This window comes from Zygosaccharomyces rouxii, assembly GCF_000026365.1.
Source record: "Zygosaccharomyces rouxii strain CBS732 chromosome C complete sequence".
Taxonomy (NCBI): Eukaryota; Fungi; Ascomycota; class Saccharomycetes; order Saccharomycetales; family Saccharomycetaceae; genus Zygosaccharomyces; species Zygosaccharomyces rouxii.
This window is the reverse complement of record NC_012992.1, coordinates 1431477-1456522: the sequence shown is the minus strand read 5'-3', so window position 1 is coordinate 1456522 and position 25046 is coordinate 1431477. Positions and strand designations below refer to the sequence as shown.

Genomic DNA, 25046 nt, shown 5'->3' with positions numbered 1-25046 from the left:
TATTATTTGAAGGTCAGTTTCTTTGAAGTGGATGATATTGGTTTTAGATTTTCGCAAATGCATAACAATTCCCTTCCTCCTTCTCATGAATATATTTGATTTAATTTGGGCAAATATGTGGTTTTGTTCCTAACCGGCCACGAACAACGTTTCAGTGATAGTTGAAATTCCATTCTCACAACTTTAGACTTTTCTAATAACTACAACAGGCAGCACTGATTTTTGGTGTCTTATGAGTCAACTGTAATAGTAGAGTTTTTCCGATTTACATGATCAAAATATCATGATATATCCCGCTTAATTTGTGTGACTCTCTTTGATAATCTATGACAGTTTTCATTACTCCTTGCCTTACTTTAGCTACAATATTGGCTTACGTGTTCTTTCACCAGTGGTTGCAGTCGTCGAATTTTTAGAGTATTATACTAGTTTTAATTTTCTTTATCAAAATTGCGTTACCGTCCAACTCTGTTTGTAAGGCATCAATATTTCTTGATCCTATGATGACAAGCACTTTCTAGAAATCAATTCATGCCTATTCCTCTTTATTTTGTTCCTGTCTTACCATGATTTTCTTATCTACCCACATCTAAACAATGGCGCTCGACTTCCTCCGCTCCTGTTGTCTCCTCACATTCTTCGATGACTCTACAATTGGTATTCTTAATGACATCGACGAATGCACAGACACCAGCGACATACGCTGGTCCTGCATATCGATAGAAACTTCGGGCATTACATTAATTAAAAAGAGCATCCGCTCCCCGGGTTAATAATTTCAACATTAACAACCGCGTTCCGAAAGATCTCTTATGCCTAATGATTCGAACGCCCACCCAACGTTGTCAACTTTAGAGAAGGTGATGATAGTAATATTCGCCTAACACCGGTTCCTAATTCATAGTTTCTTTGGAAATCTCTTTCTTTGGTGACACTATTGATTCGAAATGCTTTGGTCTTCCCCTGAAGACTCACTTAAACATTTTTGCGTCATCAATAAGTCTCTTCATCCCAATTTTAAATACGAATTCTCATTTTTTTATGTATGCTCCTCACTAATAAAATCGGCTCAATAGGTTTATCTTCTTTTGTTAGGATTCGGTATGCACCATTGTTGTATTAATGTCACCGATGTAGAATTTGCTTCTAAAGGTCGGTATTAGTCGCCATGATCACTCTTCCCATCGTTAAAATGCAACTTTCTAAGCTAATGGTCACCTATCTACTTCGAAAAGTACACTAGCAATGTCTGCAAAAGCAACAGTTATGTAGCTTTAGCATTCTGATTTTCAGATCCAACACAATCAGCCAAAGGAACTAGCACATGCATAAGGACATCGAGGTCGTACAAGTCATCGCCATAAGACTAATAGATTTAGGGATCTTTGATTGCATTGATACTCTCTTATTGTATTTTACTTATTTTTATCATGAATCGTTAAGCTTCACATTCCTTTCAAATTAATGTTTTCATCAAAAACGTACTTACAATGATGGTATTACCGCTGAAAGATAAACATAGGTAATGAGTATCGTTCTGTGGGGTAACCAAAATACCAAACGCAATCTTTAAAGGCAACACTTTTATGCGCAAGTCTAAAATTTATCAGATCCTCTGCCTCAAAAATATTTCAAAAGCTGCCGCTATTTAGATCAAACTTTTGAAACTTAGGGTTCAAATTTTTATGGTGCTTAACTCTCTCTCAGCATTTTGGAGGTTCCGGGTTCTTCAAAGAGTCCAATATTGGTATGAACCAGTTTCCTTGTACATTTCGAATAATGTTGTATAAAGTTGTGTGTGACCTTTTATAGTTAATGTAGTTCTATTCAGCATTGTTGTGATCTGCAAATTCCTCAACCAAAGTCATTATTTATATGTCATTAGTTTTCCATCATCAACAGAATAAAGCATCTTCTACTAACCTTACGTGGTAGCGTTTAGGTACTAACTCCCATTACATAGTTGTCAAAACTTTAAACTTATCAATTAAAACACATCAATCGCATCAGGTTTGGCTTAGACTGCACGATTCTCGAATGCTATCTCTTCATACCTAAGATCCTCTCTTGGCTCGTTGTATTCGCCAATTACACGGCGGTCAGATTACCAATGCCTACCATCAACATGATGTCATAATTGTATGGAAGCTAAATGCTGCAGTCCTGCATTCTCAAAACAACAAACACATATGACCATGAATTTTTGAACCTTTGCACTATTCATACAACAAATTCAATTGCAATTTCATTGACAAAAACTCTTGTCTTCCCCCAAATACCGTGTCTACTCGAAGAACTTTCCGATGAGCGCTTAACCAAGGTTCAAGTTAAAAGTACATACATTTACCTACCTGTAAAAGCTCAAAACCCTTTTATTTTCTTTTATGAAAAATTCGACTCCCTCTGCTCTCTATAAACGTCCCTCTTTTTTCAAAACCTGTGCCACGGTATCGTACACTGATTGCTCAAGGCTGATGAATGGAAATCCTAGCACTTCCTTAGAGTGTCTGTTGTCAAACTTCGCAGCAGGCTTTGTATCTTCCTTACCAGGTTCAGGTCCCTTGGAAATGTTCAATTGAGGGAACTTTTCATTCAATATATCAAGGATGCCCTGAGAGCTAAATCTACCATTAGAAAGACCCAGTCTTTCACCAGCAGTATCCTTTTGGAATGCAATCAAATGGGCCCTTGCAACATCACGAACATCCACATAGACAGCATGGAAATCTGGTTCAAGTTTATCACCTGGCTTGCTGTGAATTAACCCATTGATTATTTCATTCGAAGTGTTCAACTGAGATGTAACATCCTCATCAAATTTCTGAGGTCCAAACACGAAAACAGGGTTGATAGTGGTCAGTGACACACCAGTCTCCTTGGAAAACTCCCAAGCTGCCTGTTCCGCAAATTTCTTTGAAGCACAGTAGGCATTCATGGCGTCAGTCTGGCACCCTTCCCAAGTGGCTGGGTTCCAATCCTTCTCAGTGAAGACAAGGCTACCATCACCTGAGTTCACCATATCTGTGATCGCGGCATAAGATGACGTGACGACAACCTTCTTCACATCACCATACTTCTTGATGGCATTAAGAACACCTCTTGTACCGTTCAACGCAGGAATCAATAGATCCTTTTCATATTCGTTAGTGTTAAAGTGGAAAGGTGATGCAGTGTGCAACACAATGTCAATTTCTTTGCCTCTTTTCTTGAAGAGAGGTTCAAAGGCCTCTGTATCGGAAATATCCTTCACGATTTCAAAGCTCAAATTCGAAGGACTTCCAAACTGCTTGTGTAACTTGTCTCCCTTCTCCTGAGATCTAACAGTACCGATAACTTGGTAATTCTCCTTCAACAAATAATCCAAGACCCATTGGGCAATAAAACCTGTAGCACCTGTAACTAAAACAGCCATTGTGATTGTATTCGATGTGGTACTTTTGTAATGATGAGTCGAGAATTAGTGTCTCTTCATCAGTTCGTCTTTTATACTTTTCAAGTTGAACTAAAAGTCATCCTTTATCCGAGAGGATTGTACGCCATTATTAAGCGAACGGGTTTAATTCGCTTTATGTTTACTTGTGCATTAGCTGTTATAAACCTCGAGATTTTAAGCCAAATACTTTAGCTCACGAAGTCCGATGTTGAAAAAAAGTCCGTCTTTCGTCCATAGCTAGAAATAAATTACATGGAAACCACATGATGGAATGTTCGAACCCTGCCGTATGCATCGGAGTGCTTAAATAACTCAAAGCCCCACTACCCACGTCAACACTTCTACAGATATTTTCGAATAATAAATGGAATTAGTTGAGGGCCAGATTATTCACATGTTATTCAAACACAATGTTTGTTAAAGCATCGCTATCGGCGCTCTTTTTAGGATTTCAATATGCTTACAAACCACCAGGTATCACCTGATTATCATGTGGACTGAGTCACATAATACGAGTATTGACTTTCTTAAATTGACAGCATTCGTATATTGCGAGTAAAGATATCCATGTACGGTATGTTTACACTGCTTATTTACATTATTCACGCGCTTGTTTACATTATTCACGCGTCATGACAACAACGTTATGTACTTGAGGAACACGTGCATTTAAAGATGACATCTGTTATCATCGCGTTTAACGGCAATCTACAGTATCCACAATTCAATTATCAAGCCCATTGCAACAACGAATCCTTTCGTCGGTATAAATAAGAATATAAAACTATTTAAATTCAGGAAAAGTTAATGGCATATATGCATTGTCATATAACGAGTCATTAGCCTTTGGTACGCGGAACTTCAAACTATTGTAGTCGACAAAACTTTCGTTTAACTCTTCTATCTTCGTCACACCCAAGAGTCTCATATTGTTTTTAATCTCTTCCTTTAAAATGGTTATTAGATGATCAACACCTTCTTCACCGTAGCCTGCCATGGCATAAAGAAATGGTCTCCCTAATCCAACACCTTTTGCTCCTAAACATAGGGCCTTAACAATATCGGAACCCCTACGGACACCACCATCCAGATAAATTTCAATATCGCCTTGCATATTTTGCTTTTTCAACATTTCATTAGCTTCTGCTAACACTTCTAATGGTGGTCTGGAGAAATCGAGTTGTCTACCACCATGATTTGATAAAACTACGGCTTTAACACCTTTTTTAGCTGCCATAACGACATCTTCGCCTCTTTGAACACCTTTGAGAGCTATTGGTAAGTTTGTGCTAGAAACGATTTTTTCCACGTCTTTCCAGCTAAATTTAGGGTGATTGCCCATTCTATTATTAACGATAGCATTCAAGTCAGATATATTATCCGCGTCCATAACTCTTCGTCTTGAATCCTTTTCTCTGTTACCGATGTCAGCAAGATCAACGTTAAAGAAAATGCCTTTCACGCTAGGACGGCTTTCGGCTTCTCTGACAACTTTGTCAAAGTTTAAAACCTCTTCAGGAGTTGAGAAATGATATTGCATCCATTGGCTTTGATCATCGGGAACTGTTGAGTAAAATTCCTCTGGGCCATAAGAGTTTTGTTTTGGAACCATTTCCATCACGTTGGCGTTGTAAGCAGCAATTTGTAAGTTTCTTTCACCCAGTGGATGAGCTAATTTTGAACCTGCAAATCCACTGATGTAGAAAGGAGCATCCACTTTTGCACCTAATAAGGTGGTACTGCAATCGACTTCACTCGGATCAATGTCCTGCAAAATCCTTGGCTTAAAGAAAATTCTGCTATAGGCGTAGTGATTTTCTCTCAAAGTAAATTCATCAGAGGAACCAGTAGCATAAAAGGTGAAGGTGCTTTTAGGGAGAACTTGTTTGGCAATTGCTTCAAAATCTGAAAGATTAAAGATTCTTTCTATTGGTGGGATCTTAGCCTTCATTTCTTCGATTCTCAATTCTTCTTCAGAAACGACGAGCTCAAATCTACCCTTTAATTTACCAATGTAAATTAGATGATTCTTCATTCTGTCCAAAACTTCCTGTGAATGCACTTGCAGAAATTTCGCGGTAGCATCTCTACCAGCAACTTCCAACAATCTAGCTGCACCACCAGGATGCTTCCCAATGAAAGATGTCACATCGTAAATCTCTCCATTCAGAACAATCCAGCAGTCATTGACATTATTGTGTAACATGACCTCTTTAACCGGAATGTCACCATCAGAAAAATCCAGAGCAGATAAACTTAACAGTGCAGCAAGTACAGATCCACCGGCCAGAAGAGAAGAACTTTTAAGAATATTTTTGGATCTGGTCTGAGTACTAAGTTTTCTTGCTAAAGAGAGGCTTCTCGATTGAACTGGAGAAATCTTCTTGTGTTTCACCGTATCAAGAATACCCCGTAATCTCCTATCACGCAAAACTTTTTTGCAAAACATACTTGTCTAATTGTTACCTTACCACTATATGCTTTCCACTCCCAAGCAGAGGAGAATAATCACGTATTTTCGCTGCGAGTCTTGCAAGAATCTTATATACCATTCCATGATCACTGATTGTATCCATGCTAGTGCATTTAACGGAGGTTGGAAATCCGACCTTTTATTAATATGGGGCTCCTGATAGCTTTGTTTAAGTTCAAAATGCTAATGATAGAACCTTACGCCGTAATGAAGTATAAAGAGGTCAGTACCCTTTATCTACTATCAAATCAACAAGATAGTTGTTATGGTTACATTTTCCTTTTTCGCAACCAAAAAGTTGGCAAGTCCGGCCGTTGATTTCAAAATGAGTTCAGCTATCGGTAGATTGAGCTTCAACAGATAACAAGATTAAAAACCGAAAGAATTTTGTAAAAGGTGTATGGACCAATCAAGTTTCCCTGCTTCTTTTTTTTTTCGGAAAACGTGTACGTTTACTATCCAAAAGCTTTTACGCGCTGTAATGGCGTCACTATTGAAACTACGATATCATGCGTCCTTCGGTAAAATATTTGATCTGATCTGCGATAAAGATAATGGCCGTAGCAAATAGTGTCTCCCAAGTACAGTCGAATGAAAGATTAGGATCTCGTGCAATCCGTGTCAAGAATTTCCTTCATCTGGAATATTTCGCTCGCAAGGCATCTACTGATAGCCTTACATTTTAGCTCTTTGATTTCTGTAGCAACCGTATCGGCATGAGTAGTATTAAAGCATTGGACATAATTGATTTTCAAATTGGAGAAATAGTGGTGTAAACGATCCATGGTGATTATACTTCGAGTGTCTGTCAAACATGGATATCGAAATGCAAAGTGTGGTAGGATATTCGTCTTCAACAGCAACACCAATTGGGCAAGGAGCTAGTGATATGAAGGTTAAAGAGAACTTCGTTACAGAATCAATCCAAGAGGATGATTTGGAACGAGGCTCCATAGATGTTCTTATTGATGAAAAACCTTCGCATCAAATGCAAAGAGGTCTCAAATCGAGACACATGCAGTTGATTGCGCTTGGTTGTGCCATTGGGACTGGTCTTTTCATTGGTACCGGTGGAGCACTCAGTACATGCGGTCCAGCACCTCTACTTATTTCATATATCATCATGTCGTTCTTTGTTTGGACTATTATGCATCAATTAACCGAAATGGTTGTTTTAACACCGATTCCAGGTGAAGCATCAATGTACGCATTAGCCAGAGCCTATTTGAATAGGCCATTATCGTTTATGTGTGGTTGGAATCTATTCTATGCGCAGGCCATGATTGCGCCCAGTGAAATTACCGCCTCTACATTGTTAATTCAGTATTGGACGGATGCTAATTCCGCTATATTTGTTTCAATTTTTATCGTGATAACTATTGCGGTTACTGCTCTACCTGTTAAGGTCTTCGGTGAAAGTGAATTTTGGGTCTCAATGATTAAATTGATTACCATTACTGGGTTAATCATTTTGGGTGTTGTGATTTTCTTTGGTGGTGGTCCCAATCAACACCATGTTCTAGGATTTCACTATTGGAAACATCCTGGAGCTTTTAAACCACATATTTCTACTGGTAACACTGGAAAATTTCTTGCAGTTTGGACCGCTATTATTAAGAGCGGATTTGCCTTTATATTATCACCGGAGACACTTACTTCATGCTCCGCAGAAGCAGATCGTCCTCGTAGAAACATGCCTAGGGCTGCTAATCGGTTTGTTTGGAGACTAATGCTATTCTACATCGGAGGTGCTTTGGTCGTGGGAGTTACAGTAGGTTATGATAATCAGAATTTGTTGAGTGCCATTGCCTCAGGACAATCCAATGCTGCAGCTTCACCATTTGTCATCGGAATCAAAGAGGTTGGTATTAAAGTACTTCCACATATTATCAATGCTGCTATTCTTACTGGTGCCTATTCGGCGGGTACAGCAGAAATGTATGGTGCCTCCAGAATGCTACATTCTATGGCCCTCAAAGGCAATGCTCCTAAAATTTTCGCAAGGGTAAACAGATACGGTGTACCCTATTACAGCATCATTGTACCTTCATGCTTCTGTTTTCTGGCCTATTTGAACTGTTCTAACTCTGCTTCACAAGTGTTCACTTGGTTAACAAACATTTCAACTATTTCTGGTTTTATCAGTTGGGTCTTTGTATCGATCACTTATGTCAGGTTCAGGAGAGTCATCGATTATTTGGATCTAAATGATAGGATAAAATTTAGAAAACCATTCCAAAGGATTTTTGCATACTTTTCTGGATGCTTTTTCGTTATCTTAAGTTTGACAAATGGGTATGCAGTTTTCACAAAAGGTAATTGGTCTGTAAGTGACTTCTTTGCCAACTATATTACCATTGGTTTCGTTGTGGTTCTCTTTATTATGGGAACAGCTTATTATAAAGAATGGAGATTTAGAGATATGGAGGAGATTCGTTCCGAATTGATTCCAAAGATAGATATGGCTGATGAGGAAGAAAGTAATGAAATCGTCATTGAACCTACAACCTGGTATGGTAAATTAGGTAACGTACTTATCTAGTTATTCCTGATCTTGTAAAATACATGAGATAAAATTCGATAGAGATATTTTTTGAAGACACATATGAGTCAGCAAAGCACTTGGTAACATGAAACTTTGTTAATTTCTCCCACCAATTATCTAAAAGATGTCTTGTGTAAGTTGAAATACCGGTCATCTCAGGGCGAATAGAAGCATAAGTGTGATGATGACTAGTTGAAGATTTAATTACTTATAACTAAAGAAGTATTTCACCTAAGACATATACATAGTTAATTGACATTTCTCATTTGAATTTACCAGGCACCTTCCTGTTTTAATGTCTTACTGAAGTTATTGACACATTTGACAAAGATTGTAACGATTTCATTGATATCATCTTCAGTAACGATAAATGATGGTGCAAAGAGCACAAGGTCACCGGAGATACCATTTGTGTTTGCTGGCATACCCATGATAGCCAAGCCATTTTCAAAGCAAAGAGGCTTGAAACGTCCAATGATGTTGGCCTCAGGACCAAAAGGTTTTTTAGTGTCTCTGTTTTTAACGAATTCCACAGATTGGAAACCACCAACCCCTCTCACATCACCAACAATATTATCCGTGGATAGTAGGCTTTCTGTTAGTTTTTTATTTAGTAAAGTACCCATCTTAAAGATGTTAGCACCCAAATTCTCCCTAGCAATCTTCTGTTGGACTCCCAGAGCCACTGAACAGTTGAAACCGTGAGAAGAGTAGGTGTGGCCACCAAACACTGTATTAGATCCATTAACGAAAGCATTTCTAATCTTTGGACCGATTAAGACACCTGCGATTGTAACGTAACCGGAACCAAGAGTTTTACCAACCGTCTGAATATCAGGACCTTCAGATGGATCCAAGAAGTTTTCCCAGCAGTTCAATTTACCATGTGGGTTAGCCCTACCAGTACCACACATAACTTCATCCAATTGGAATATAATATCGTACTTGGTACAGAGGTGTCTGATACCCTTCAAATAACCTTTTGGTGGTGGTGTAGTACCCAAGGAAGAACCTGGTAAAGTTTCCACAATAACTGCAGCAATAGTTTCTGGATCATTGTCTAAAATCATTTTTTCCAAAATGTCAACTAATCTCTTCCCATATTGTTCTTCAGTTTCAGAATCTTTCTTCCAACGGTATGCGTAAGCTGCTGGCATCTTTAGGGCGATATTCTTTTGATCCATCAAGTATGGTTGATATGGAACAGTTTTTGGATTCGATGAAATACCTTGAGCCCCCAAAGTAAATCCATGGTATGAACTTTCTCTAGAGATTAATTTCACCTTGTTAGGTAATCCACGTTCCAAATAGTACTGTCTAATGATTCTTAGAGCATTTTCATTACTTTCAGAACCGGAAGTCACCCATAAGGCAGCTGAAAAAACACCTGGTGGTGAGCGGTCAATGTAAAATTTAGCCAATGCTTCTGAACTCTTATTAGACATCACTGGTGCAAATGAATAAGTAGATTCCTTAGCTGCCTTGTTAATGATTTCAAGGATTTCATCATCGCCCCATCCCAATGCACCAACAGCTGCACCAGTAACACCATCTAAAATATTCTTGTAAACTTTACCTTCGTTTTCGATATCAATACGAACTCCTCTACCGCCAACAACTTGTGGGCCGATATTGTCAACAGTTGCTTGGAAGCAGTAGGATGGTTCGCTTGGAGTAGTAGATTTTTCAACAGAAACAGTCATTGCTTAGAAGAGATTTGGTTTATTATTAGTCTTCTTTAATGATGATTTTTTGTTATTGAAATCACAACTGGACAGATTACTTCGAGATGTTCATATTTCACTGGTCCTTATATACCCCGTCAAGGCTATAAAGACTTTCTACTTTTGTGAAGAGGCATTGATTGATGCTTCTGTATCTGCTACTGTAATCTAATCCCAACATGCCATCACGAACTGATGGTGTTACTCGACAGCGATTTACCAAGGTTGATCTTAATGGATATGCTTATCAATAAACTGATAAGTTTGAGTTTCCTATTTAATTTTCTTCAACATGTTTTTAACACCTTCCTCGTTCGTTAACTGCCGTAGATAAAGATGGAGGTTCTAAGTCCATTTGGAGCGAGTACGGCTGTATCAAACGGTGAGACACATTAGAGGTTCTAACACACAGGAAGACATATGTGGGTAAAACGAAGAATATTGTTTAACATTGCTGTAATACAAATTTGTAAGCAGGGGGTCAACAGCTGATCGAAGATACCTTGTATAACACAGTTATTTGCAGCCTGCTATCGATGGTATAATAAGGTGAAAAACCTTGGAAAATGTCGAATCTATTGCCGTCGTTCGTAAGAGAAACATCGCGATTATATCTATATCTTTCTATTTCGACGAAAATTCTTTGTTATGAAGGTACTAATATTATTGGCACATCCAGAAAAGGCTTCCCTGACTGCCTCTTTGGCTAGGGTGGCCAAAGATCAGTTTGAGAAACAAGGTGACGAAATACAGCTTACAGATCTTTATGCTCAGAATTGGAAAAGTGCTATAGATATAGATGATTTCCCACATTACGATAAATCTGAAAAATTCAATGTTATTTTGGGATCTAAGCAGGCATATGAAGAGAATGCATATTCAGAGGACGTTAAAAAAGAACATGAAAAATTATTCTGGGCAGATGCCTTGGTCTTTGTGTTCCCCTTCTGGTGGTTTTCGATGCCAGCAATTTTGAGAGGATGGGTTGAACGTGTTTTCTCATATGGGATCGGATATGGTAGATATGATGATGATAAGAAACATGTTCGCTATGGTGATGGGTTGTTCAAAGGCAAACGTGCTATGCTGATTACTGGAATTGGTGGTAAGGGGAATACATATAGTGGTAGAAGTGTCAGTGGACCAATTGAAGATTTATTATTCCCCATAAACCATGGTATTTTCTTCTATGCTGGTTATCAGGCATTACCGCCATTCGTTGTATTTGATAGTAATTTTGTCGATGAGAACAGATTCAAAGCGATTGAATCCAGCTTGAGAGAAAGAATTGCAACCTTCGAAAGTACCAAACCAATTGCTTATAGATCTCAGAATGGTGGTGATTATACCATTCCTCAATTGCAACTCAAAGAAGAGCTCGCTCCAGGTAAAGAAGGTTTTAAAATTCATATTTTAGATTAGATAAGTACAATATAGGTTATGTGCCAATTTTGGCGGTTATGTTTAAGGTTACAATTTTCTATTTTTTTTTTAGGACAAACATTACAATTCGCCATTCAGCATTTCCAGGGTCCTTATGAAATGTTGCTCTAATATTTGTTGACGTCATATCCTATCAATGTAGAAAAAGGGTTAAAGGTGTCAAATAAGGACTGTCTTCTGAATTTCTTTTTGACCATATGGGAAAATTCAATAGTAGTCAACAGCGGAAGTCGATTTCAGATACTATCCTAATTGGTCAATCTGAATGATGTAGCAACCAATTCTGGTACTGATAGCATGAGACAATGCTATTCCATTTTGGGAGGTAGAATTTGTATAGATTAGATAGTTGGAATATATAAAGGTGGTCAGTTCTCGGATTCTTCATGTAAAAGGTAAATAATACTCATTAACAGATCAAGAGTCTAAAAAACTCATCAAAAATGCCCACTCAAATCACCTGGAATCAAGTTGGACCTCTTGGAGGAAGCAGCCTTTTATCACCTGCCTATGTTACCGCAGATGCAAAGAAATTGGTCTTTACTTCCGGTTGTGTGGGTACTGATCCTAAAACTGGTACATTAGCTGAAGAATTGGACCAGCAGGTGCGTAATGCTTTAGAAAATTTGAAAAATGTATTAAAAGCAAGTGGTTCTTCAATCGACAACGTGTTGAAAGTTTTGTTGTTCGTTGCGGACGGTTCATTTGCAGCTCCAGTTAATAAAATTTATCAGGAATATTTTCCTGGTGCACCAGCTAGAAGTTGTATAGTGGTTAGTTTCCCAGATCCAAAACTGAAAGTTGAATTAGAATGTATTGCTCAGACTTTGTAATGAATCATAAATTTTCTTCTGTAGAAAAAAATAGAAACAGAATAATATCAATGACATGATAATTATAACTTCAAAATGCAAGGCATATGTCTAAGTTCTTTTCTTCAAGAATGACCCACCAAGGTTTTTTTAGACGCCAACATTCCTCCATGACATTAACTGCTTGAAGAACGCTCGGAACACCTCTCTTCCATAATGACATGAGTCGATCACGATAAACACTACGATGAATAGACATGGACTCATCAACCAATTCACATCCGACGGTGAAAAAGCAGAAAGACAAGCAAGAAAGGGAAGGAGAATTTACGGTAATCTTCTCGCGAATAAGATCAGTAATTTTTTGAACTAATTGGGTAACCAACTCGCTGGCTTGTGACATTTCAACTATTCTGCGTCGTAGTTGTAAGATACCAGTTAAACCAAAGAGTAGATTTGTGCTTCTTATAATGTCATAACGTTCCAAACGTTTCTCCATTGAAGGATCTGATAAAGTCTTTAACCTTTTTACTACTAAATCTCTTTCTGCTTCACTTTCCCGAAGATGATTCGAAATCTTGTAATCCAGACAAATTGCCTTACCAACCGTTTCGAAATGATCATTTTGATCAACTGAAACTGCTTTTTTTTTCAATATCAATTGAGAGACCCGAGTCAAATAAGATAGTAATTTCATGTCCATTCCATTCAGCGGGCATATATCCTCTAATGATTCGATGGAACTTTTGTCGAACTTCTCGCCATAAAACAAATTGAAGTTAAAGTGTGGTCTTGGCACTTCTTCTGATCTGGAATGGAAGAAACCAGATGACAGCGGGCCCACAACATCAAGATAGATAAACCATCTCATTACAAAGAAATGTGGTGGTGAATCCTTTTGATAGTATATTATGGGTTCTTCAGATTTCTGATCGATCTCCAGCTCGTTGAATACAATTCTTTTAGCACCGTTATAGTGAGTTCTCCAATTAACTCTATCATCATTGAAAAATATTCCAAGGCTTGAAAGTAAAAGAATAATCGCCATAGTAGAATCATCAGCTCTGCCTCCAGAGTTCTGTAATTTTTTTACAAGTTCATTTAAAGCCTGGTTCAGTAAATTTTCCCCCATATACCCGAAATCAACTGAAGTACATCCATTTTCTTCCAAAGAGGGATAGTTAGCCCCTTCATCGACCATTGCAATCATTCTTCTATGTTTGGCACCAAATGCAATGATTAACTTCATCAGTGTCGGACAACTCAGTGCCATCTGTGGTAAAACGGTGTGAAAGGGATTGGGGAAAGCTTGGGAATGAAACGCAACAAAAAATCTAGAAGTTTCATTAATGAATAGGTTGAAAAACGTAGAGAATTCCCAAGAACTATCGTCAAATTCTAAACCTACCAACCCTGGCGCGACGTACGTGGGAACCGTTTGCAATAGTGGGATAACTTCTTCGCATAGTGATGCCGGTGGTATTAGTGTCTTGTTATCAACGATGGGGGCTTCTTCCGGTTGTTGTTGTTGCCGTAGTTGTGGTTGTTCTTCAGTGTATTTATACCCCTCGTCGAAAAATGCTGATAGCTTACTTTCCTCTTGACCAAATGGTAAAAATTGTCTAACCTTTTGAGTACTCTTACCTGCTATTAGACGTTTGTTTTTTACCAAAAGTGCGCCTTTATAAAATTTTGTATTCGGTATTCCAGCAGATCTATTCATGTCTTTGTACTGTCTACCACCCCACTTTAATTTAAACGAGTAACTACATTTGGTTCCTCTCTCGTTACACTTGTCACATTTAGGTTTACCTCTATTGCATCTCAATTGGTCCCGAAGGCATGCAGAACAAAACCCTTTTGAATTCTTCGACATGATTTCCAAATACTGTTTATTGTACCACGCTAAGATACTAAGGTTCCCGATATTTTTCAATGAAGCTTCCCCTCCAGCTTTCAACTAAACTAAATTGACTTGCCTTTTTAAAATAATCCTACAAATGCGGAATAATCGAAAATGTGCCTATTAGGACCATTATGACTATCGGTTACGGTTCACTAAACGAGCGAACTTCTGAGAATCCTTTAGGGAAACTTTAGCCGTTCTATCAAGCTACCTATCTATCTTCCTATCTTCCAGTACATATGCCAATGGAATTTTTCGATCGGGCCACATCTCCTTAAAAATTGAAAACTGCAAGCGAGGAATTGACGGACAGATTAACGCAGAGTAATCAACTGGTAAACATATTTATTGATCTTGATTTCGCTCATCATCTGCTGCTTATTATGATTTTTGTTTATCTTCAACAAGTCGTTGTTTGAAGTTCCGACTTTGACCACTTTGGAATACTGACTAGCACCCGTCGGTAATGAGATAACTGATAACAACAGATAGGGCGGATCTTGTTTATCGGGAAAAAAACTTTGAGATAACCTAAGCACTGTTAGAACTAAGGCTGAAGCCAAGTATTTATCGCTTATGGGTTTAACTTTTAACCTCAATTCTCTTTGAAAAAGTGCACATATAAGAAAGAGGTGTAATCGAGATGAAAACTGGATTTGGTTTCTTGGTACATTGTAACAAGCAAAAAATTTGCAACGGTTAGTTTAAGATAGTAATATCAGTTTAGAGTTTAGAATTGAAATGACAAAAGAAAGCGTGTTATTGGTGGGTTCAGGTGGCGTTGGTACCATGGCAGCATTCGCACTGGAGTACTCAGGTAAAGCCGCTGTTACAAGTGTTTTAAGATCAGATTACGCGAAGGTGACTGATAAGGGTTTTACTATTGATTCATGTGATTACGGGCATGTTGAAGGTTTCAAGACTACTCACATAGTTAACAGCGTAGAAAAGGCTAAACAGTTTGGACCATTTGGATATATTGTTGTTACTACAAAGAACATCCCAGACGTCACAGATATCACGGAAGTTATAGCTCCTGTAGTGACATCTGATTCAACGATCGTTTTAATTCAAAATGGTATCGGTATTGAACGTATGCTTTTCAAGAAATTTCCTAAAAATATCGTTCTTAGCGGTGTAAGCTTGATTCAATCCATTAACAGGAACGGATATGTGGAGCATACAACACAGGACATTCTCAAGCTAGGGTATTTTTACAACTCAGCTTTGAGCAAAGATTTACAGGAAAGTTCCTGTAGAAAGTTTATCGACTTGTACAGCAATGAAAAAGTCGATTGTGAATATGATGAGGATGTTAAATTTTCTAGATGGAGGAAATTAGTTTATAACGCATGTCTTAACCCTATCTGTGCGTTGACTGGTGTTGATGTTGGTAGATTAGAATTGTTCGGTGGTATTGATAATATTATTAGGGCTTCTATGAGGGAAATAATTAAAATAGCTAAATCCGATGGTGTTACACTTCCAGAAGACGTTATTGAATTTATGATTAGATGTGATGATCCAATCTATTTTAAACCCTCTATGTTGGTCGATGTGGAGAAGCAAAATTTCATGGAAATTGAAGTTATCTGTGGAAACCCTTTAAGAATTGCAAAGGAGAACGGCGTTGAGGTTCCTAATTTATCTCTCACCTACGCACTTCTGAGAGTTGTTCAATCTAAATTGAAAGAAGAAAAGGGATTGATCACTGTCCCTAAAGAAAGACCAGCTCCTAAGTGAAATAACTCATTTATTCATTAAATAAACTCTTTTGAACTGTTTTATAAATTCTTAGTATATAACAATTTGAATATGCATAACTCAAAAAAACATTAACGTTTAGTTGGTGAAAATTCATTTTTCGCTCGATTTTTTTTTAAAAATGCTTCTTAAAAATGACAACTAGCTGTTAACAAGCTCAACTAAATAGACAAGTATTCAACATAAGCATCAATGCTGTTGTCCAAATACCTTTTATTCAATTTTTTAAGCTTTGATAATAAGCCTTAAAACTACATAACTTCAAATTATGATGGTTATTGAGTAAGAATTACTTCAACGGAATCCCTGAATATTCATCTTATAGATATTCAACGAATACAAAAAAAGAAAAAAATGGTTGAGTGAGTGAAACAATTTAAGCTTATCAAAACCAATTGATTTTCTTTCTAAAACACCATTTCACCAGCGTTGTACCTTAGAAAATTACTTCACTCCAAAAGACACTGAGGGACGAGATCAATCAAAGATCAGCTAAATACATTTTTTAATCATCAAACTTTTACGTCATACAGGTTACCTTTAATTGTTATTCGGCGTGAGTTAAATTTACTAAAATATGACAGTTTTACTAGTACCCATTGATCTTTTCAGGAATCAAATAAGTAAAGAGGGGTTTCTCACTTTGAACTGCTTCCTTTCCAGCAATTTTTCTGAATTAACATTCCGGCAGGAACATGGTTTCCACAGTTAAAGATCATTAATATATAGTACTACTTATATCATCTTCCTTAAGTGGATTCGATTTCAATTTCATCGAAAGATAGAATTTAGACTTGCAGATGAGAAATGTTATTTCGAGCTTCGGCAATTGAGACTTTAAATAAAAATTAATCTATGATATGACCAAAGGTAGAGATAGAAAAACCATTCGTGTTTCCATGAGGTCGTATTAGTCTTTGAATATAATACACGAACGGTATTTTCGAAAGAAGAGAAATAATGATAAGGAATATATGACACTTTATTTTTTGAAAGAGCATGATTATAGAGGAAGATGGTGAGATTGCTAGTATATAATCCGACTGTAATACAGAACACTTTTTTTTTTTTTGCTAAATCCCACATACTTCTCTAGGATACTTCTCTAGTGAGTCTATGTTGACAATGGAAAAATTCTCATTAATGTCGACCTTTCGAATTTTCAGGGACCTATCATTAGCTGTTCAGTCATTGCTGAAAGTCGAAAATTATCTGAAGATCGTCAATATGCCAGAGCAAGGTCCGATTACGGTAAAATAATGACATGATATGTTATCTAGTATGAGCGGTAAATACTTGATAAGATTATCATACTGTTGGTCTGGGTATTTTTACCTATATAATCAACAAAGTAAAGGAGGTACAAAAGCCCTTATAGATGTGATAATTTTATCATTGAGGGTACAAAACTCGCGTCCTTCTTCATAGCTGATGTGTTGTAAGAGTGTGATGAGATAAATGAATCACATTCTGTTCCTCTTGGGCCACATAGTTCACAGGTTAATTATAGCCAATGTCACGAATTGGCATGGCATGTGGTCCATGGAGAGTGATACGTGGACTAGGTATCATATTACAACCTAGTATACTAGTAACTAGAAAATGGAAACTACTTACTAGATAGGAAATTGGCATCGAGATAAGAGGCTCGCTAGATTTTGTTAGACTATTTTTCATAGATAGAGTAATAAGAAGCATAATAGTATTAAAACATTTCAATTAAGTAATGACGCCTATATTTACAGCTGGTTATTTTTCGTTTATCATAATTGAACCTTAGTTCATTACACAAGGCGTAATGAAATAAGGTCTGATTACTCATAAGAATAATACTGGTTTTCTGAATGGATCACTAATACCTGCTTATATGATCTTTGAAGACTCGTTTTTTTTTTAGTTGAGCTACATCTGAGGTCTAGTTGTGTCTCACACTTCTTTACATATTATTGTCACCTTAGTTGATATGAAGCTGAGCTAGTTGTGGCATCTTGGATGTAGTCGTTGAATATGGGGTACTTACAGTTTGGTACCAGATAGTCTTAGTCACATGTCATATAATGTGAGCCTGTGACTACTTCAGATGATTAATTATTTTTCTTAACCTCCTTCATCCATCAATTAAAAGGTCTCTTGGCCCAGTTGGTTAAGGCACCGTGCTAATAACGCGGGGATCAGCGGTTCGAACCCGCTAGAGACCATTTTTCAAGAAACCTTTTTTGAATGTCGAGGCTGTGAATCGATTTGAGGAATCTTTTTAACCACCATCTCTCAAGTGAACTAATAGAGAGGAAGGTTAATAAAAATCTTTTGGGTTTATCTCTCTCCTAATTTATATTTTGTTCTCATAGTTGAACTTTCCCTTTTGGAAAATGGGTGAAAGAACGTCGAAAAAGTTGGAGTATGGCACGTGCCTCATATAAAAGTAAGAAACCTTTTTTTGTTTTTTCTCTGAAGGGCTTCGAACGATAACGCCCAAGCAAGTTTCTTTTATTGTAATTAACTCCACTAATATTCTAATGTACTCGCATTAAGAACTCCTGACGGATAAAGGTTCCTTACATTAGTTTTACAAAGGAGCCGACGAAAGCAAACTATGTATTGTCATTACATAAACTGTTTCTATTCTTAAAGACAGCTCTTAATAAAATACGCCAAGGTATTCATGCACACACTCGGCATGAGTTCTCACCCAATCTACCGTCAAACTTATTTCAAAAGGTGTATTCATTAAGAACAATTGCATAGATTCACCTCCGTCGCATACTACTAGTTAGTTGAATTGTTTCTAGATAATCTTAAATTAAACTTTTAAATTTTCAAAGTGCAACTTCCTTGAAATGGTTGATCATTGCATACTTAGCTATTTAAAATTGATCGCGTACACCACAGCAACTGCTAAATTGGGATATAGGATAGCTGTTTGAATGCTTGACCCTCAATTACCAAGAATGCGAAAAATGATCGAAGGTGGGCTTCCGATGAAAAACTGGAAAAAGTGACAGAAACGGTATATATCAGTATGTATAGTGTAAGTTACATATACACATGTCAAAAGGGAAATAAAGACTACTGTAAATCATATGTAAACAATTAAAAGGTAAATAAGAGTAAACGTAAATCATAAGTAAACAATTCAAAAGGTAAACAAGCAAGTGTAAATCATATGTAAACAATTCAAAAGGTAAACAGATGCACATGTAAATCATATGTAAACAAGAGCTTCAACTTCGTAATTACGGCCTTACTTTGCTACAGAGACTAATAATGAGAGAAAAGCTAAAAAAAACGTTTATTTAAGAGAGTCAAACGATGCCTACAATACTCTATTTCGTCCGTTTATCGTTGGTTTCGACGAAAACGACCAGGTCGTAAAAAGCCCACACACCACATATCCCTACTATAATACAATTAACGCATCAGATAACTACACTACTACAACACAATCCATCGCCACTGCTGGCCCAAGCTTCTCAACTCTACTTCCAAGCACTACTTTCCCCCTCCCAACAAGACATCATCAATGCAAATACAAATCTACAACAACTCTTAACAAACTAAATACAACTCTCCCGCTCATATCTTTGATCCACCCACTCCACAAACCCACACTTCGGCTTGACAAAATTAAACTGCTGCGCAAAAGTGTCCAATCTACTTGTCAGACCCAAATATCAAGTGAGACAGAATGTTTTATCTAAATATCATATACTACGAATGTTTACCCACTAAAAACTACTTAGATCTCATACGCCTATTGTTAAACTTCATCATTGTTAGTACTCCTATACCCAAGTTAGGTCCTTAATTAACCAGAGTTACATACCCATATTCTAACCTGAATCGGTGTCAAACCACAATTAGCTGCTACAGCTTCCCTTTCTCTAGAATTTAAAGTCCTCTTTCTCTCAAATACACGTTCTAGAAAATTACGAGACTCCTTAGAAAATGCTTTGTTCTTGCCCTTACAATTTCTCATCGATACCTCCTTCGACGACGAATTTTTGCTTGAATTTCCTTCAAATATATATTGATCTCCACTATACTCATTAACTAGGGAGCTCAAAGTAACATGAAAACTATTACTGTAGTTCCTCGAGACACATCGAATCAACACATTTTTCTCTTGAATAGAAAGTGACGTATTATTGATGGTCTATTTTACGTTAGTACACTGATGATCTCCAGATATAATCACTATACATACCTTGAAGACCTTGTGGAAGCTACTTAGGTAGTATTCTTGAAGATCATTTAGAGAATTAAAGGTTTCGTCCGACATGGTTGACCTCTCTTAATTTTAGCTATTAGAAGTACTAGTCATTATGGTAATTTTTTAATTCCTTTCACATCTATTTGAATATTATACTTTTCCAATAAATGGCACTTTAGAGATATGTTTTGGGGCTTCTATGATGTATTACCTTTTCTTGCAATGTAATTTTTGCAAGTCATATATATTGAGTCCGAAATATCACATATATTATCTAAAGGGAATTAATTAAAAAGATACACAACTGAAACTGGTTCTTTGTTGAAACATCGGATAATAACCACTGATATGGATTTTGCTTCAGAGTGTGTATTACCGAAGGTCGTTGTAAAAACCGAGAGTCATAAGGATTTCCTGTTCTTTAAGAATAAGAAGAAACCTCAAAGTAACTCACTTCAATTTAAGTTTGTTGGACAGAAAGTAAATGAAACCAACAGAGTTGCAGAAATAAATCTATCTAGTGAGGTTAATAAGGGAAGTTCAAAGGAAACCAATCAAATTATTACCAGACCAAGGAATTGCTTTATTATTATGAGATCAATCTTTCATAATGTAATTGTCCGGTCACTTCAGAAGTATGAGATATCTTCTTTGCAACATGTGTCTGCAATCACTTCACAACTATGGGGGAAGAATGATGGAATATTTCAGCTATACTTTGAGCTTCTTTCACAATTTGAAGAGCACTGGCATCTAAACATTTATCCTGAGTATCGTTACCATAAGGTCAATAAAATAAGTCGGCAACTCGAAAATAAGCTCGTCTATCAGAATATGTTAGATCGAATGCGCTATTTCACCGCTTCTTCGCTCATCGCCAATTTGGAAGATATCCTAATACTCCCCCCGGCGCACCCTCCCCCATCCTCCTCCACCTACACATACCCGGCCCTGCGGCGTCCTGCCGCCGCCGCCGCCGCCGCCAAAGCGCAAGCACAAGCACAAGCACAAGCACAAGCCGCCAACGCCCAAGCCGCCAACCCTGCCGCCCCAGCCCCACCTGCAACCAACGCTGAGAGAAATGCAAAAACAAAACCCGCCCCCGGCGGCAAAGTCTCCAAGCAGCGAATCCACCCCAAGAAAAAACCATCGCCCCCGCCCCGCCTCCGCCGCCCCGCCTCCGCCGTCCAGCAAATCGCTTGTCAAACGTTTAAATCCTCGACATGGCTAAACGTCGAAGACCTGTTTATTCCAAACCAATGAACAAAACACTCGTTCAAACATGTTACATGTTGACCATGACCATGTTGCATCTTCGTTTCATATCATGCGCTGCGCGCATGATATTCCACTTTCTCTTTACCTACACCTCGTTTATCAAACCACCCCACTACAACCACTCCACTTTAAACTCCGATACGTTCAGCCCTTCGCCTGCGTCATGCACAACAAAATTTGAAAAAAACGGTCATGACTATCATGCAACTATAAAAGCATACCTAAACTAGGCCACATATGATCTATACTTAGCTATACAGTCGTTACCGTAACATCTTGCTCAACTCCTTCACCAGAACAACAAACCCCAGGTTTACCAATGTCTTCTTCTAAACCTTCCTCTCCCACTGCCCCTATCAAGTACCCTTGGTGGTATGGTGGTGTTGGTGGTATAGTAGCATGTGTTGCAACTCACCCACTAGACTTAGCTAAAGTGCGTCTACAGACCGCACCATTACCTAAACCAACAATTATCCAAATGGTAAACAAGATCTTGGCAAGCGAAGGTATCAAAGGTCTTTACTCCGGTCTTACAGCATCAATCTTGCGCCAATGCACCTACACAATGGCAAGATTTGGGTTCTACGAATTTGTTAAAAACAACTTCATCCAGCCAGATCAATTAACTAAAACTTCAATCCTTCTCCCAGTTTCCATGCTTAGTGGTGCCATCGGCGGATTCGTAGGTAATCCCGCCGACGTCGTCAATATCAGAATGCAGAACGACACACAATTACCCATTGAACAAAGACGTGGCTATAAAAACGCATTCTCTGGGATCACAAGAATAGTCAAGGAGGAGGGCTTCAGAAAATTGTTCACCGGCCTGGGTCCAAACCTGGTACGTGGCTGTCTGATGACGGCTTCGCAAGCGGTTACTTACGACGTCTGTAAAAACTACATGGTCACCAAAATGCAGATGGATCCAACACAGAAGAAAACCCACTTCGGCGCCAGTTTGGTGGCAAGTTTGATGGCTACCACAATATGCTCCCCAGCTGACGTTATCAAGACAAGAATCATGAACGCCCACAAACATCACGAAAACGCTCTCACCGGTATGACGAAAGCCGTGCAAAAGGAAGGTTTACTCTTCTTGTTCCGCGGTTGGTTACCAAGTTTCGTCAGACTAGGTCCAAACACAATTATCATCTTCCTAACTGTAGAACAACTTAAAAAACACAACATAGGGCTGAACCTAAAACAATGATTTAGCTGAAACTGTAACTTTAACTGTAATATATAAATAACGAAATAATACATATCCAGTCAGTTAAGAACATTGTGAATCTTTTCAAAAACTTCATCCGCGCTTTCCTTTACCCAATCCACATTTTGCAAAATGCGGTTAATACCACCATTTAACGATAACCTTTCCCCAGCATCGCCTGACTGCTCCGGTTCGGCCAATCTCACAACAGCATCAGTGTCACCACCGTTCCGAGGTGCCGCCTCTACCGTTTCTGGATCCACCGACTCAGGCTCAACTTCCCTTCTATTATTCCTATTCTCATCATCATAGTCAACAACGTCCATACCATACGGCATATCAACTACACCATTGCTATAATGATAAGATCTGCAGTCACCATTCTGGGACAACAATCCATTATTTTCCAAAACCAATTGCGCATTCCACACAAATGGTTCATAGATTATAACACGATTGAGCATATCCCAAAACACAACATATTCATATAATAACCATACCAATCGACACGAAGATTTCAGTATCTTCAAATTCATATCATCATTTCTATAAAACGTTTCCAGCTCTTGACTCACCATCCCTAGCACATCATTACTACTATCAATTTTTAAACAGTGTCTGCCAACGGACACTTCCACGCATAATAACACAAGTTCATTAACGCTCATGCTCTTATCCTTCTTTAACACTTTATTTAGAAAATCATACTTGGACTGACAACAATAATATCCATTCTCAATCTCTAGGTCTCTATATTCACCCTCTACCAACTCTTGTGGGAAAAGCTCGTACACTTCATAGTTGAATCCATTAAACCAACCTACATCTGTAAACAGCTCCATAGATCCTCCGCAGTAATTAACGCACAAAAGGTTGTTCAAAGTTAATAACTGCGTAAAGAATAATTGAACAAAGGTAAACCTCTCCATTTCCTCTCTATCAGACTGTCTCACCCCAAATATCCCCAAAAGATCGGCATTCAGTCGCTCGCACATGTAGCTGAAACGCTTACATATTTGTTTATTGGCAGGCCATTCTCTCCTCTCGATTAAATATTGATCAAATTTCACAAGACAAATAAAACAATCCAAAGTCACATTGATCCTACCTTCTGCTTCACGGTCCTGCCTCACTAAAGAAAATAAAAATTCAATTTCTTCATCTTCAACCGCGTATTTACCACCTTCCACAGGCGGTACGACACCTTCCACCAAATTTAACAGTCTAATGTAGAAATTCACCCATTTGACTTCCCAATTTTTATCGAAATTGATCTTTTTCCTCAAAAATTCCAAAGTCCTGATGTACTTATCCATGAAGCAATTCATGAAATATTCTGGTCCATAGAAAACGATATTCAAGAACAGGAAAATGGTAAAATGCTTAATAAATAATTCACTGTGAAATTGGGCATTCGGTAAATTTCCAACAACGATCTTGGATAACGCGGATTTACTCAATAATGTTTTGCCCTCATCCTTGTCTTCATCCTTAACCTCACCATTACCAAATGCACCGTCGTAGTAACTATCAATCACGTACTCGAATATGTTCAAATACTTCAGTCCGGGAATATCATAATAAAAATTTAATATGCACAATAACAACAACAATTGGTTCTTCTGTAATAAATATCTTGCACTGAATTCTGATACAAACCTTCGGGCCTTCTCCTCATGACGATCACCTATTTTCTCCCACTTAAAATATATCTTGATCAACCCCCATACTACTCCCCTGACATTTTTGAAGCATTTGTTCAAAAATTCACTCTTGATCCTGAAATTATTGATACACAACGATTCATCCACAGGGTTCAAGTTAAAACTGAAAAACTGATCCTTCACTTTCAAAATCCTTGTCGGGTACTCATTCCAATCAACATCTTTCCCAGGCTTTCTTAAACCTCCCACGTTAAACTTCTTTGAAAAATCGTCATAAACCATGCAAAGACTGTTAACTCTATCACTGGCAAATCTAATGTTCTCATACAGCGATTTCATCTCCTTAGACCTCTGAGGGGGTGTGACGTAATCCAACTCGCATTCAACACCTTTCCTTACACAGCTTGTACACGGATCAGGTCTCGTCTCCATCGAATCGCATTTCGTCTTATTCTTTCGACACCTAACACAAGACCTCAAAACTTTCTTGTCACAATCTTGAGGACCGCCAGAACATTTACGATCCCCCCGTTTGTAGACTGCCATTGCTGTCTAGTATAATTACTTCTTCAAAAAGAGTCTTT

General features: G+C 37.9%; 12 protein-coding genes and 1 non-coding gene across 13 annotated transcripts; 7 read left to right on the top strand and 6 right to left on the bottom strand.

Moving 5' to 3' along the window:
- Window positions 1-2410: 2410 nt before the first annotated feature.
- Window positions 2411-3412, bottom strand: ZYRO0C18546g (SDR family oxidoreductase; the record flags this gene model as incomplete). The annotated part of the gene is made up of 1 exon (XM_002496394.1): window positions 2411-3412. The coding sequence occupies one exon, from the start codon at window positions 3410-3412 to the stop codon at window positions 2411-2413; it is 1002 nt and encodes a 333-aa protein (XP_002496439.1).
- An 805-nt stretch (window positions 3413-4217) lies between these two features.
- Window positions 4218-5882, bottom strand: ZYRO0C18524g (uncharacterized protein; the record flags this gene model as incomplete). Its single annotated transcript, XM_002496393.1, has 1 exon — window positions 4218-5882. One exon carries the CDS (start codon window positions 5880-5882, stop codon window positions 4218-4220), a length of 1665 nt encoding a protein of 554 aa, XP_002496438.1.
- An 838-nt stretch (window positions 5883-6720) lies between these two features.
- Window positions 6721-8448, top strand: PUT4 (proline permease PUT4; the record flags this gene model as incomplete). The annotated part of the gene is made up of 1 exon (XM_002496392.1): window positions 6721-8448. The coding sequence occupies one exon, from the start codon at window positions 6721-6723 to the stop codon at window positions 8446-8448; it is 1728 nt and encodes a 575-aa protein (XP_002496437.1).
- Window positions 8449-8723: 275 nt separating this feature from the next.
- On the bottom strand, window positions 8724-10154 carry ZYRO0C18480g (uncharacterized protein; the record flags this gene model as incomplete). The annotated part of the gene is made up of 1 exon (XM_002496391.1): window positions 8724-10154. One exon carries the CDS (start codon window positions 10152-10154, stop codon window positions 8724-8726), a length of 1431 nt encoding a protein of 476 aa, XP_002496436.1.
- Window positions 10155-10823: 669 nt separating this feature from the next.
- Window positions 10824-11597, top strand: ZYRO0C18458g (NAD(P)H-dependent oxidoreductase; the record flags this gene model as incomplete). Its single annotated transcript, XM_002496390.1, has 1 exon — window positions 10824-11597. One exon carries the CDS (start codon window positions 10824-10826, stop codon window positions 11595-11597), a length of 774 nt encoding a protein of 257 aa, XP_002496435.1.
- A 464-nt stretch (window positions 11598-12061) lies between these two features.
- ZYRO0C18436g (RidA family protein) lies at window positions 12062-12451 on the top strand (the record flags this gene model as incomplete). The annotated part of the gene is made up of 1 exon (XM_002496389.1): window positions 12062-12451. One exon carries the CDS (start codon window positions 12062-12064, stop codon window positions 12449-12451), a length of 390 nt encoding a protein of 129 aa, XP_002496434.1.
- Window positions 12452-12521: 70 nt separating this feature from the next.
- On the bottom strand, window positions 12522-14306 carry ZYRO0C18414g (Zn(II)2Cys6 transcription factor; the record flags this gene model as incomplete). The annotated part of the gene is made up of 1 exon (XM_002496388.1): window positions 12522-14306. One exon carries the CDS (start codon window positions 14304-14306, stop codon window positions 12522-12524), a length of 1785 nt encoding a protein of 594 aa, XP_002496433.1.
- Window positions 14307-15077: 771 nt separating this feature from the next.
- ZYRO0C18392g (ketopantoate reductase family protein) lies at window positions 15078-16079 on the top strand (the record flags this gene model as incomplete). Its single annotated transcript, XM_002496387.1, has 1 exon — window positions 15078-16079. The coding sequence occupies one exon, from the start codon at window positions 15078-15080 to the stop codon at window positions 16077-16079; it is 1002 nt and encodes a 333-aa protein (XP_002496432.1).
- Window positions 16080-18224: 2145 nt separating this feature from the next.
- Window positions 18225-18298, top strand: ZYRO0C18370r. The gene has a single exon. It is a non-coding gene; the product is annotated as a tRNA-Ile (tRNA).
- Window positions 18299-19905: 1607 nt separating this feature from the next.
- On the bottom strand, window positions 19906-20379 carry HMRA1 (Hmra1p; the record flags this gene model as incomplete). The annotated part of the gene is made up of 2 exons (XM_002496386.1): window positions 19906-20253; window positions 20305-20379. The coding sequence occupies 2 exons, from the start codon at window positions 20377-20379 to the stop codon at window positions 19906-19908; spliced, it is 423 nt and encodes a 140-aa protein (XP_002496431.1).
- A 279-nt stretch (window positions 20380-20658) lies between these two features.
- ZYRO0C18326g (uncharacterized protein) lies at window positions 20659-21573 on the top strand (the record flags this gene model as incomplete). Its single annotated transcript, XM_002496385.1, has 1 exon — window positions 20659-21573. One exon carries the CDS (start codon window positions 20659-20661, stop codon window positions 21571-21573), a length of 915 nt encoding a protein of 304 aa, XP_002496430.1.
- A 334-nt stretch (window positions 21574-21907) lies between these two features.
- Window positions 21908-22798, top strand: DIC1 (Dic1p; the record flags this gene model as incomplete). Its single annotated transcript, XM_002496384.1, has 1 exon — window positions 21908-22798. The coding sequence occupies one exon, from the start codon at window positions 21908-21910 to the stop codon at window positions 22796-22798; it is 891 nt and encodes a 296-aa protein (XP_002496429.1).
- Window positions 22799-22857: 59 nt separating this feature from the next.
- On the bottom strand, window positions 22858-25008 carry ZYRO0C18282g (uncharacterized protein; the record flags this gene model as incomplete). Its single annotated transcript, XM_002496383.1, has 1 exon — window positions 22858-25008. One exon carries the CDS (start codon window positions 25006-25008, stop codon window positions 22858-22860), a length of 2151 nt encoding a protein of 716 aa, XP_002496428.1.
- Window positions 25009-25046: the final 38 nt, after the last annotated feature.